The following is a 14,843-nucleotide window of genomic DNA, read 5'->3' as shown; positions in this document are numbered from 1 at the left end:
AATAAATACATCAAGGCCCGGCCGTTATCAGTTCTGTCAAGTTTGGAAAACAGATTAGGAGGCAACACCTGAGAAATGTCTGGCTGCTGATCGGGGCCTGGCGGCTAAAGCCCAGCGCCGAATATCAGCGTGGAGGAGAAACGGCAGCTGTGTCAGCCTTTATGGGAAAATTATGCAAGACTATTACATTCCTCAGTTCTATTAAAAACCTGGGGGATCCTGCATTATCATATAAAGAGGCCTGTGTGAGCCCACTGTCATGGAGCCGCCGTGATCCGCTATGATTCAATAAATCAACAAAGGACAAACTATGCAAATCCCAGTACACAGTCTGTAAAAAGAAGCATATTAACCGCAATATAGGACACTTGAACCTTTCATTTGATGTTGGCTGAAACTTCAATCTGAGCAGAGGAAGGGGAAGTGTTTACAGCGGCCTTATTAAATATGATGGTTTGATATGGAACTGTTAAAACGGGCCGAGGCTTGTCGATGACAGCTGGGAGGAAAAGGATCTGCTGCTGTTCCGCTGTGCCACTATTTTCCCCGTCTAATTACTTCCTTGGCAGCGCTGGATAAATAAGAAAAAAAAACAAAACAAAACTGACTGTTTGCCCGCCTCAGCTTCAAGTGATGACATTTTTACCGATAAAGTGTTTAAATATGGACACTTGTGCCACAAAAGCCTAAAAAAAAAAAAGCAGCACATGCTCTGAGATAAGGCAACATACAGGATGATTTAATGAAATTTGGGTCAATTAAATCATTTGTTAGGCTTTAAAAACTAGATTTAGATAGTAAATGATAATCTTTGGATGGTGAGATTTCTAACAGCAGTTATTCATTTCACTAGGATCTGGTGACAAACAGTATTTACAGGCTGCAGGGGAGAAAGGAGGCAGTCATCCAAGGAGCTGAAGTCGTCCAAATATCTCAGCCAGCTCTGTAACTGGTGGGTTTTCTCAAAAAGGAGGCAGTTCCCTTTAGTCCAGGGAGTCAAAACTCAGTTTAGTTCAGGGGCCACATTCAGCCCAATATGATCTGACCAGTAAAATACTAACATAATAACCCATAAATAATGTCAACTCCAAACTTTTCTCTGTGTTTTAGAGTGAAACTAGTAAAAAGTACATTATATCTATAAGCTATCCTTTAAAAAATGTAAATAACATGAACAACCAGTAATTTCTTAAGAAGAATAAGTGTATTTTTCTTTTATTTCTGTACAATACAAAACAAACATAAGGGACATTTTGGATACACTGACCATAAAAAACCTTTGTGTCTAACAATTAGTTTTAGTAATATGATGTTGAAATGAAAATTGTCTATTTCTTGCACTTATCATGACTCTAATCTGCTTGAGTTCTCAATCTATGTATCAGAATCTCCATCTCAAATATTCCAATCACAATTTGCAGCCAGTCGTTAGTTGTAGGTGGTTCTAATCTGCACCATTTTTTAACAAAAGCCTTTTTACAGGTTGTTAATAGTATTTTAAACAAATATCTATCATTTTTGTTTACGTTATTACCAATCATACATCCAAACTACATCACCAAACATGTTTTAAGGATGGCATAACCCAATATTTTAACAATTGTTGAATAAGAATAAGTGTAATTTTAACAATATTCTGCCTTGTTGATTATTTATACTTGTGCATTGCAACCTATAGATCACAGTGGAACTACACATACACAAAACATTTAGTCATGTTGAGAAATTTGAGAAACATGAACACAACTAACAGGGAAAAAACAAAACATCTAATATGATCAAATTGGGCTAAAAAATGAACAGAATGGTATTAAAATTGCACTTACTTCTCTTAAGACATTTCACGTTGTTCATATTTGTTCAGGTTATTCACACTTTTTGTGAAGAGGATCATTTGTAAATGTAAGCGCTGTCATGTAACTTTCCTTTTTTACACTAAAATAAACACTAAATATTTGTACTTGTTATTATTTATGTCTTATTATGTTTATATTTTACTGTTCTGGCCCACTTGAGATCGTATTTGTCTGTATGCCCTGAACTAAAATGAATTTAACACCCTTGACTGTTAATATGTTCAGTGTCATTATAATCTAGAATATTATATGTATTTATATTATATATGTATATGTGTTTTTGGTTTTTATTTTTTATTTTTTATTAATATCTGAGAGTGCTGATACTGGTATGATAATTTGTCAATGGGTATTATTATGTTAGTGTATATAGGAATAAGGATGTGTTATATTGTGCTGTTGTTTTGATATTCATCTAAAATAATAATTGCTATATAGAGATGATAAGGAATAGAGATTGGGGGTAGGAGTATACAAGTTTTTACTTCTTCTAACTCCTTTTCGAGCATGTTTAATTTCATTTCATTTGTTTATTTTTTTATTTGTTTACTTATCAACCTTTTATGTATCATTAGTGATATTTTGTTGGTTGATTTTGTTTTGATTTCACTGTCTACATGTTCGAAATAAAGATCAATTGAATCAATCATTTTTGCACAAATTCATCACATGGACTAAACTGGACCCTGAGGTGGGCTGGTTTTGGCCCACGGACCGCATGTTTGACACCAGTGCTTTACTCTATAAGAGGTGGAAAAGTTCAGGACATTATTAAACATGGATGCTATAAACAGGCCGAGTCCTTGAGTCAGCCGAACATGTTGCTTGACTCTGAATGCGTCCTGATGATAACGATGTGGCTCTGCTGTAATTTGGGCTTTTTTTCCCCCATAAGGCCTGCAGCGTAAACAACAAAAGGTTGGGCGAATTACACCAGGAGATACAATGACCCGACGCAGACCGACTTGGCCAAGTTGTTTTCTGTGAGTTTTGTCATGCCGGTCACAGAGGCAGCGTGGATCCTGCAGCAAAAGGCAGCACAGATGATCTCAAATCCTCCAAATCCGCCAGAGGAGTGAGGAGGCCAAGGCGTCAGGAATCCAGTATTAGTAATCACAGAAGAATGCACTTTGGCGTTTCGCATGGATACTGGAGCGTCACTGTGCACAGAGACGACGCAAGGGGATGAGCTTTATTGTAGTAGTAGTTCTTCTTCTTCTCCTTCTTCTACTTCTTAGCAGGTGACCAAAAGCATGTACTGATCTAAAACATCTAATAACACTGGTCTGCAAGGAAAATGCTTCCAGAATAAAAGTAATGAAATTTTACCACATCAGAGTCACTGATAAAGAAAAGTCAAGTCAAAAATGCTGGTTGGCTGAACTTTCCAAGATACAGCCTTGGGTCAAAATGTGAAATTCAAGAATTAACGAGAGAATGGGTTCAACTCAAAAGGAATATTTGTCTCAGAGCTACAAGATCTACTTCAAAACACTGTCTGCACATTAGAATACATTCACTTTACAGGTTCTATTTAGTGGAAGATTTATAAAACTATTATATAAATGACCAATAAACCAAAAACCAATATATATGTGTAATAACACTTAATCGTATACCTTGAAAACATCAGCAAACCGGCACTTTTGTCATTTATTTTCCAATTAATCTTATTAAAATACGTAACATTTAGCACATTTAATCTCTGAAGCAAATCATTTCTAAAAAATTGCAGACCAGCGTAACTATTCAACTCCTAATCCTATCAATACATGTAAATAGTATCTCATTGTTATGTCTTTCATTCATTAAATAATCATTCTAAACATTAAAATCTACTTCCTGTAGTATAAAGTCTACCAAATCGTGTACACTGGACTTTTAAATCCTACTTAACATGTAATAACTGAGTAATAATTCAGAACCATGCGCATATAAACCTCACATTTTTAATTACTTTATGTTGCAAAACTAGTTCAGACTATTTTCTTTATGTTATTCTCTGTTGCCCAAATTTACTGTCTCTTAGGGAATTTATAATATTAAACAAAGGAATTTAAAAAAAAAAACGTTATTTTTATATTTTTTGAGGCTATGTCGTCCATTTCTCTTGGGCCACGAGTTATCGATGTAAAGTCTGAGCCAAAGTCTGGTCATTTTTATTAATTTTGTGATATATTATATACATACATATACACAGTGAGATGACACCAGCCCATATGTCTGACAAGAAACCTGGAATTATTTAACCCTCACAGACCCAAACAGCTACTGTCGACCAAAACCATCTACTGATCCAAACTGTTTAATGCCTGTTGATCCACTAATCCTATCAATACATGGAAATAATTGGTGTAAAATACAGTTCTTCATCTTTTCTTGGTCAAAACATATGATCATTTGGACGTTCAGAGGCTCCATAGTTACCATGGAAACACCGTCATCTTCTACAACATTGATTCACCAGTAAAATCCACGGAGTTGGATCAATGACAGTGGTTTTAGATGCTTGTTTTTACATTCAGTTATTGACAGATTTTGCTTAAAAAGTCACCTTTTCTTCGTTCTGATATAATAACGTTTGAATTTACTCTGAGCTTTTATGAACATGTAAACGATCAGTGAATTACATATAAGAAAATGCATTGGAAATATGTTAATTAATGGTGAAAAATCATACACAGCAAATGATTAATGCAGGGAAAAGTCCACAAAAATAATACTAGGAATGGAAGGGTTAAAAGAAAGCAGCCCTGTGTGAACTAATCTCCTGTGGCTTCCTCTAATTAAAACATGTACAAACAGAGCTGCAGCACACTTCTACTAATTATCAATAATCAAACCCTTTCAGACACTAAGACTCATTTTAATCCTAATTATTCAAAACTGGCTCGATTTGCTTTTCAGAAATCCTCATAGTCTGGGTCGAGACTTTTTGTATTCACATCCTTAATTAATTAGCGATAATATCAGTGTGAAAATACTCCACAACTAACACAAAGTCTAAACTTAAGTAAAAGAATGTTAGGATTATCTGCATAATGTATATGAAGTATGAAAACTAAAAGCAGAATCATGTTTTTAGACTATTTTCATGTAAAAACGTTTTTTTTACTGTTGTATTGGGTTGAAGTAGAACCGTGTAGCTGCAACTAATGATTATTTTCTGTATAATTCACCTTCTGATTATTTTATCCATTAATCTGATTGACTGTAGTTTGTAAAATCAAGTATAAAAAAGTATAGTATAAAAGTATGAAGTATAAAAAAAAGTCCAAAAAAAAAAAAAAAACAAATAAAGAAAGAAAATACTTCCATCTACAAACCATCCCAAAAACATAAATAAATAAATAACATTGAAATTTTGTAAGAAAAATAAGTGCAAATTTAACACTATTATGCCTCACCTTATCATTTGTACATGTGTTTTATACACACTGTTACACAAACATTTAGTAACAGGTAGAATATTTTTAAAATTGCACTTAATTTTCTTTAGACATTTCAGGTTGTTCATCTTTGTTCAGGTTATTTGCATTTTATTGTTAAAGGATAGCTTGTAAATGTAGATTTTTTTTCATCATTTAATTTTTTTTTTTTTTTTTTTTTTTTACATTTTCATTATTTAAAAAAAGAAAATTTTGAGTCATTAATTACCCCACCCCCTAAAAGGTAGGCAAGGGGTATTTTTGGTTCACTTTGTTTGTTTCTTTGTTTGTTAAGACTTTAGCAGCAAAACTATTGGTTCAATTCATACCAAATTGGGTTTATAGATTGCCAGTGACCCAGAATAGGTATTACTTTTTAGAAAAGGTAGGTCAAAGTTCAAATTCTTTCTTCCTATTTACTTATAATGGGATAAATATGTGTGAGGGGCGGGGTTTGTTGTGCCTGGCACCACTTCTTATTGGTTATTATGTGATTATTTTACTGTAGATCACATTGGTCTGTATGCAGAACCTGAACTAAAACCAGTTCAACATCCTTGATTGTTAATACGTTCAGTGTCATTTTTGTAAATTCATCCCATGGGCTGGATTAGAACCTTTGGCGGGCCGGTTTTGGCCCTCAGGCCACGTGTTTGACACCCCTGACTTAGACTGATGTAAACTAGATAAAAATCAGGGGGAAACTAAAAGGCATCAGAGCATAATATAAACATTATTGTCTGCATCCAGGCATGGTTTGTTTCACAACTTGTTGAAAACCACAGTTTCAGACCCTCCTTAAGTTTACAGTTAATATAAAAGCCACAGTCAGTGGTGGTTGTTTGAGTTTGAGTCCCGCCCTTTGGCTGTGGACGCTTCCAGCTGCATGTTGGACAGATCCAGTCCACGCCTGCTCTTTTCTAAACACTGTTTGTTGGCCTTGTCGGCTCTGACACAGATGCGAGTCCAGAGCTCAGGTCAGAGTGGCTCCACGGGGCTTTGGGCTCACACTCATGTAAAAAAAAAAAAAAAAAAAAAAAAAAAAAAAAAGAATGTTGCCACACAAACCCCCGCCTTGGCTGACGGCATTCAGCAAATGGAAAGTATCACTAATTGGCTGGCGGGAGCCGAGGAGGCTGTATGGGAAACTTCATAAACACTGTTTAAGAGGCAGCTACTGATTAGAGCTGAAGACGAGGCCCAGGCAGGACACGGACTGGACATGACAAGGGTTCAAACAGGTTCAGAATAAAAGCCTTCAATACATGTTGGATTGTAGTGGCCTGTCCGGTGGGCTATGTTTGTTTGTTGTTGTCATTATTTTTCTAATTGTTTATTATTATTATTATTACTATACTTATTTTTACCTTGTATATATCCTATACTGCCTGCATATATCCTTACATGTTGTACATATTTATTTTATCTATAATAGAGTTAGCTTTTTGTATATTTTAGTAGTATTTGTATATTGAATATTTTATCTTGTCGTTTATGTACATTGCCAATATTTTTCACAATTTTGTGTGATATTTTTAGACAGTTTTTTTGCACTTTAAGTGTTTGTTGATAAACATTTTCATTGTTTCTGTAACAGTGACAATAAAGATCTATTCTACTCCATATTAAGTATGGCTACAATTACTGTTATCACTTTATTATAACTTTTATTCTGTGTATATTACATGCATATTGTGGATATTATAATATTACAACATAGTTATTTATTATAATCTATAATTATTACTACTTTACTATTTGTTGTTTCTATTAGTACTTTTTAATGTGCGATTGTCTGCTTTTTTGACTACTGTTTTTATAGTTATTGTATTATCTTTTTTTGTAACATTTCTTATATGTGTACATTCATTGTTGTGCTGCTTTTGGAACCTCAGTTTGGTTCAATCTAATCTAATCTAATCAAAGGGAGTTGTGACTAGACTGAACATAATAAAAAATCCCATCCTAAGGACAGTGACTACATGTCAGGCTGCTCTTATTCCACTCTTCATGCTCTGCAGACCTTTTCCACCGTCTACAAACTGACGATGCAACATGCAGTTATTTCCACAGACATTTTCCAGCAGCTCGGCAGGAAGTTCACTGAGGCTTTTACTTTAATTTGTGACAAACGACTATTAATTCAAGACAGGAAAGTAACAATTTCCACCTGAATCCCAAACAATCTGCAAGCGAGTTTCAACATGAGAAAAACCTTAGAATTTGCCCCTGTTCGCGTTTCTTCGTGGATCTGTAACCTCCCACACAGACTAACTTACCGAATTGACGATGCCTTTGAGTGCGTGGAAGCCATCTTTGACAGGAAACACTTGGTCCTTGGTGTCCGCAATGTCGGCAAGCTGTCAGAACCACGAAAAAAGAAGAATAAACAAGAAGTACTGCTGATTTAACTGAGCTTTCTTCTTCTTTTTCGGCCGGTTTTCCTCTTTATGACTGAGCACTGTGTTTCCTTTCATATCATGGGCAGGAGGAGACATAGCAGATGGCATGACTGTGGCAAACACTTTGCTCAACCATAAAAAAAAAATCATTGCAGCACAAACTGGGAGCAATATTGCCTTTGTTTTTGACTTAATAGATGCTTATCACAGGATGGTTACCAATGGTTACAAGGGACAGGCCACCATGCTGGAAGAGAGACAGGAAAAACTGCAGACCTCCCTGACATAAGACTGAAAAATCCCCGGATTCTTTGCAGCTCAGACGTCATTTTGTGAACAGACACTGGCCTGGAGACAGAGGTCTAATTAATGAAAGGCATATTTTTAAGGCTAAGTGACCCTTTAAGACAATGTATGAGGAAAAAAATACCAAACGCATTCATCCAAAGTGTGATATGCACCGACTACTTCATGAAAAATGTCCTTCTGCTTCAAAAAATCTACACAGACACAAATATTTAAGAGTTAAACAGAAAATAGAATAAAATTCTTGGTATAATTTGCGAGTAAATTCTATTCTAAGACATAAATGCACATGTCTGAAGGGGTTTCCCATCTCTGTTAAAGTCTATTCTGTTATTTTCATTTTTGCTTCTTTTTAGACTTCCTGTTAATTGTTTTATCTAAAAAAAAATGCTATAATAAAATGAAAAATGCAGCAGATCAATGCTGGAAATTACAGAATAGAAGCTAGAAATTTAGCAAGTTTGACAATTTGCTGATCTGACTGATATTTCGATGACTCCTACAGCTGGCATTTGGATAATCTGGTAATATCGCACTAATTTCACCTGTTTAAAATCACCGTTTCCTATTTTAGTTGGACTTTATTGAATTAAAATGATCTCAAGCGTATAAGCCATGAGTCAAGTAAATCACTGCAGCTAGAACCAAAACCTGGTTAAAGACAAAACACAACTGTTCTCATCTGTAAATACTGTGTATATTGTGTGGGTGAGTGAGTGAGTGAGTCATATATAAACGCAACACTGGATTATTGAATTGTATGGTATGATTGTTTTAAATGATGTACATTTTATAGATTCAGATTCAGATTCAAGTTTATTTGTCATTTCAGCATATAAAAATACACAGAAACGAAATATTGTACTCAGGTCCCCGACTGTCAGCAGCATTTAATAAAAACAGTATAAGTTACTGATAAAATAATAAAAATAATAAAATACTGATATAAAAAAAATAGCAATAACAATAACAATAACACCCCCCCTAAAAATCACTTATAAATAACTAAAAAGAAAGTATTATTTATAAAGTGCACAGCAGTAAAGTGCCAATTTAAAAGTGCATTCTGGGCTCAAAGTTCAGCAGGAGTTCATCATTCTCACTGCCTCTGGATAAAAACTGTTTTGGAGTCTGGTGGTCCGGGCTTGGATGTGCCGTAGTCTCCTGCTTGATGGGAGAAGGGTAAAAAATCTATGTGCAGGGTGGGTGGGATCATTATATTGTACTGCAATGTTGTGGACGAGCCAAAAAGGGGACCGGAGTCAAGATTTAGCACTAACTATAAACTCTATATGCATCACATCAGCTGCAACTATGTTTGACTGCACTGTCCCTGTCAAATAAATAAATAAAAAAAATAAAGGGAACAGAGATAAACTGAGCTAGAACTTCCACCTGTAATGTCCTCCAAAACATAGCTCCAGTGTCCCTGTATGTCAGTGTTATGTTCTGTCTGAATCAATCCCCAGCTGAATGTGTGAGGTGGTCAGGTTCTGTTCTATGTTCCAGTCCTGTGGTCTGGATGCAGATCAATCTAACTATAGAAGTGGGCGGGACTTTCACTGGAGGAGAACTCAACTCATTCAATCAAAGTCCATATATGACTTCTATCAGTGATCAATAGGAACTAGATTGATATTTGTAACCATTTACATATAATAAACCATCAAAATATGGACCATTAGAAGGAAAGGCACATTTTTAATATTTTAAAAAAATATTAATACATTAATACATTAATACATTTTTAATATTTTAAAAATGTGTCAAAAATCTACAGTTCTCAAAACTGAACAAACTTTAAAGACATTGTCCCAAAGAAAGATATATATAAAATTTGAAATCAATAAAAAAAAGACTGTTGAAAGGTAGACATTGGTGACCTTGAGTTTCACCCTTCAAGGTCACTCAAGGTCAAAGATCATAGTACCAAATAAAAGTCCATATGTGACTTCCTATCAGTGATCAATAGTAACTAGACTGATATCTGTAACCATTTTCATGTTATAAACCATCAAAATATGGACCATGAGAAGGAAAGGCCTGTGCACTAATAAGCCTGTGTTTGGAGGCGTGTCCAGAGGGCGTTGAAACCACACCCACCTCATGTCTCTTAAGGGTTAAACACTTCATGCTCCATTTTTCACCTTTACTGGACTTGTACAACCGAACAAAAACACTGACATACTCAACCTGCCTCCTATTTATGAAGTTATTAATCAATATTACTGATCAACATGGACAAATAGCTGTCATCATGTCACTTATTCTATTCTATTGTATTCTGTTTTATTGAATCTTATTCTACCCTACTCTATTCTATTCTATCCTACTCTATTCTACCCATTTATTCACTCATTCTATTCTATTTTATCCTATTCTATCCAACTCTATCCTATTCTATTCTATCTTATTCTTTTGTATTCCATCCTATTCTATCCTCTTCTCTTCAATCCTTTTCTATTCTCTTCTATTCAATATTCTCTTCTCTTCTATCCTATCCTATTCTATTCTATTCTATTCTATTCTATTCTATTCTATTCTATTCTTTTCTATTCTATTCTATTCTATTCTATTCTATTCTATTCTATTCTATTCTTCTCTGTTCTATCCTATTCTATTCTTCTCTGTTCTATCCTATTCTATTCTTTTCTCTTCTACCCTATTCTATCCTTTTCTATTCTATTCTATTCTCTTCTATTCTATCCTTTTCTATCTTATTCTATCCTATTCTATTCTTTTCTGTTCTACCCTATTCTATTCTCTTCTCCTCTCCTCTACCCTATTCTATCCTTTTCTATTCTATTCTATTCTATTCTATTCTATTCTATTCTATTCTATTCTATTCTATTCTTTTCTGTTCTATCATATCATATCATATTCTATTCTATTCTATTCTGCTCTATCCTATTCTATTCTCTTCTCCTCTACCCTGTTCTACCCTATTCTATCCTTTTCTATCCTTTTCTATCCTTTTCTATCCTTTTCTATTCTATTCTATTCTATTCTATTCTATTCTGTTCTATCATATCATATCATATTCTATTCTATTCTATTCTATTCTATTCTATTCTATTCTATTCTATTCTATTCTATTCTATTCCATTCCGTTTGTCAGAAGGTGCTCGGCGAATAAAGTTTGATTGATTGATTGAGGTGACTGAACAGCTTCGTTGTCACTCTTCCAACACGGTGACTTGTGTGTTGCTACAAATACTAATCGCAGAGCAAACGTTCGGGGACAGACTTCACTTGTGTTCGACTGCTGCAGATTAAGACTAAAGCTCTCTTACCTGCTGCTCGTCGAAGTCCTTGATACCCACACAGTAAACACGGGCGCCAAATTTCCTCGCTTCGTCAGCCTGAGCGGCAAACAAACGGAGATATGATGTGCAACAAGTTGAACGTCAACACAGAAGAACACGATGTAAATGCAGAGAAATGGTTGTGGTGGAGGCTCCAGGTGAACACAAAGGGATTCAATGATCAATATTAAAAAGCACAGGTTACACGCATGTCCATGTTTTTACAGAATTAAACAGTTTCCTTTACTCTGATTTTTAACTTTGCCTTTAAGAAAATCTGTAATTATTTAGTTTATTATCATTCGCAGGGCTAGATAATCAAATACTAAAAACTTATTCAATAAAAAAATTATCAAAAATTAATTAAATAAAATGGAAATTAAAAAAAAAAAACTAGCAGACATTTATTTTCCTTTTCTTTTTTGCCTCTTCTGTAGATAAAAAGTACAGATTAAGTCAGTCATCACCTTCAGCTTTTCCTCTATGATTTTTATTTGTTTCATTCTATCTTATTTTAATTTAATTTATGATAATAATAATAATAATAATAATAATAATAATAATAATAATAACAACAACATATTTTCTTTGTATAGCACTTTTCATGGAATTTAATTATTGTAAAATTATTCACACTGTTTAACCCATAAAGACCCAAAACTACTTTAACGGCAGTTTCCAAATGAATGTTTCTCTCTATTTAACATTTCTTTAATGATTTATTACCATTTATTATAACATTATCTGAATAAATAATGACTCCAAATTTTCTTCTTGGTTAAATATAAAAAAGTAACAATACATAATCAAAATATTTTCATTTACAAACTATCCTTTCACAATAAAATGTGAATAACCTGAACAAATATGAACAACTTGAAAAGTCAAAAGAAAACAATATTTAGAAAACATAATACCTGTTAACGTACCAATATTCTGCCTGTTATTAAAGGTTTTGTGTTTGTAGGGCCACTGTGATTCCTAAGTTGCAATGCACATGTGGAAATGATGAACTGAGACATAACAGTGTTTAAATTGCACTCATTTTTAAATTTATTTATTTATTCACATTTTAACCCATAAAGACCCAGTGTTACTTTTGCAGCAGTCCCAGCATATTTTTTCTCTATATTTAACTTTTCTTAAGTGATTTATCACCATTTATTAGAATATTATCTGTTGTATTTTGTGTTTTTTCAGTGAACATCAGGTATTTTCCTGTATTTAATTCACTGATCACGTAGATGTTCATAAAAACTCAGATTAAAGTTGAGGGTTATTATATCAAAAACAGAGAAAACTGAAGAAAACGTGACTTTTTCAGTCAAATCTCTCATTAACGGAACATAAACCCAGTGTGTCCATCCACTGTCACTGATCCAACTGCATGGGTTCTACTGGTGAATCAATGTTGTAGAAGATGACTGCGTTTCCACGGTAACTACGGAGCCTTTGAACGTCCAAATGGGTCATATCTGATGACCATGAAAAGATGAATAACTATATTTTACACTAATTATTTACATGTATTGATAGGATTAGTGGATCAACAGTTATTAAACAGTTTAGATCAGTAGATGGTTTTGGTTTTTGAGGGTTAACAGAATAAATACAGGGTTCTAGAAATGATGACCGCTCATTTTACAAGTTTTTGTACATTTTATCCTGTGAATAATTAAAGTAAAACTGTATTTTACACCAATTATTTAAATGTATTGATAGGATTGGTGGATCGACAGGTATTCGATGGTTTTGGTAGCCGATGGTTGTTTGGGTCTTTATAGGTTAAAAAAAAAAAAAAAAAAGCTCATTTATTTGAGATTTGGAGTGTTCGCTGTCAAGGGTTAAAGCAAAAAAAAAAAAAGAGGAGAAAGATTGGATTATGATGAGTGTGTGTGTGTGTGTGTGTGTGTGTGTGTGTGTGTGTGTGTGTCGGTTAACGCAGGTTCACGTAGGTCCGAGAATCTGCAGCCCCGGAGGTCGCTGAGATTATTGATATTTTTTGCTGTAACTCTTCTACTACAGAGCCTCTGGACGTCCAAATGGGTCCTATCTGATGACCATGAAAAGATGAAGAACTGTATTTTACTCCAATTATTTACATGTATTGATAGGATTAATGGATCGACAGGTATTAAACAGTTCAGATCAGTAGATGTTTGGGTCTTTATCGGTTAAAATAAATTATAAAATAAAACTATCAGTAATTACAAGATTACTTGCAAATTTTTTCCTTTGATAGAAAAAAAGAATTCAACTCAGTAATTATCTGTTATTATCGATTATTAATCAGTTATTATTGTTATCGGAGCCTCTGAACATCCAAACGGGTCATATCTCATGACCATGAAAAGATGAATAATTGTATTTTACACTAATTATTTACATGTATTGATAGGATTAGTGGATCAACAGGTGTTAAAAGGTTTAGATCAGTACAGCAGTAATAACCGTTCACCGTTCATGGACGCTGCTGTTGTAAAGTGTCCATGAAGGAACCCCTGATGGTCTTTTGTGTTCAGGTTCTCATATCTCACCTCCTTCACCGTGAGCTCGTGGATGTAAACTTCCAGCTTCCCGTCGGTCAAAGCCAGGATGATGCTGGAGGACTTGATCGTCTGTTTTTTGATCTGAGCCGAGGCCTTCAGGAACACACACACAAACACTTCTGTCAGGATCTGATTTAGTCAACGAGAAAAAAAAAAAGAAAAAAAAGAAGCTGCTGCGCTCTGACTGGATGAAGCAAACTTACTTGTTTCAGTCCTTCGTGCATGAACGTTTCTCCTGCCGGTTTCACGTCCCGTAAACGCTTCAGACCCTCTTCGATCTCGTATCTTAAAAACACACAGAACATTTTGATCTACGTGTTCTGAGAATGAGTCATTTTCACACTGTGGTTAAAGAGCTGTGGATAAATCTGACTAAAATAAAGTGAAAATCCTCCCTTTAAACCAGGGCTGTCGAACTTATTTTAGTTCAGTGGATCCGACCTGTAAAACAATAACATACTAATATATAAAGGATGACTAAACTCCAGACTTACCTTAGTTAAAGAGTGAAAAAAGTAAAATTACATCACAAAAATGTTTACATCTATAAACTATCCTTTAAAAAATGTGAATAATATGAATAACCTGAAACGTCTTATGAAAAATAAGTGATATTTTACCAATATTCTGTCTCAGTTTATCATTTACATATGTAAATTACAACTTACAGACCACAGGTGATCTATAAATACACAAAACATTTAGTAATTTTGACAAATTTGGGAAACATGAACCCAATTATCAAGAAAAAATAACCAAAAAAACAACAAATATGATCAAATTAAGGAATTACAAGAACAAAACATGCAAAAAAATAAATAAAATTCAACAAAATGGCGTCAAAATTGGATACTGGAAAAACTAATATTATTTTTCTGAAGACATTTCAGGTTGTTCATGATATCTATGAAGGTAGATTTGTTTCTTTATAGCTTTAACCAAAAAAGATATTTTCAATCATAAAAAACTTCACTTCAATCAAAAAAAAAACCTTTTC

At 34.1% G+C, this 14,843-nt stretch overlaps 1 protein-coding gene across 1 annotated transcript in view; it reads right to left on the bottom strand.

Annotated features, from left to right (window-relative positions):
* The window catches only part of antxr2a (ANTXR cell adhesion molecule 2a), a 107,993-nt gene that overhangs the window by 63,188 nt on the left and 29,962 nt on the right, over window positions 1–14,843 (bottom strand). The window contains exons 4-7 of the mRNA XM_030143193.1: window positions 14,050–14,131; window positions 13,835–13,939; window positions 11,286–11,354; window positions 7,564–7,644 (exon numbers count right to left, since the gene is read on the bottom strand). Of these exons, the coding sequence (XP_029999053.1) occupies window positions 7,564–7,644; window positions 11,286–11,354; window positions 13,835–13,939; window positions 14,050–14,131 (337 nt within the window). The remainder of the gene's footprint in view (window positions 1–7,563; window positions 7,645–11,285; window positions 11,355–13,834; window positions 13,940–14,049; window positions 14,132–14,843) is intronic.

Source organism: Sphaeramia orbicularis, chromosome 9, assembly GCF_902148855.1.
Source record: "Sphaeramia orbicularis chromosome 9, fSphaOr1.1, whole genome shotgun sequence".
Classification (NCBI taxonomy): Eukaryota; Metazoa; Chordata; class Actinopteri; order Kurtiformes; family Apogonidae; genus Sphaeramia; species Sphaeramia orbicularis.
This window is presented reverse-complemented; position numbering and strand designations above follow the sequence as displayed.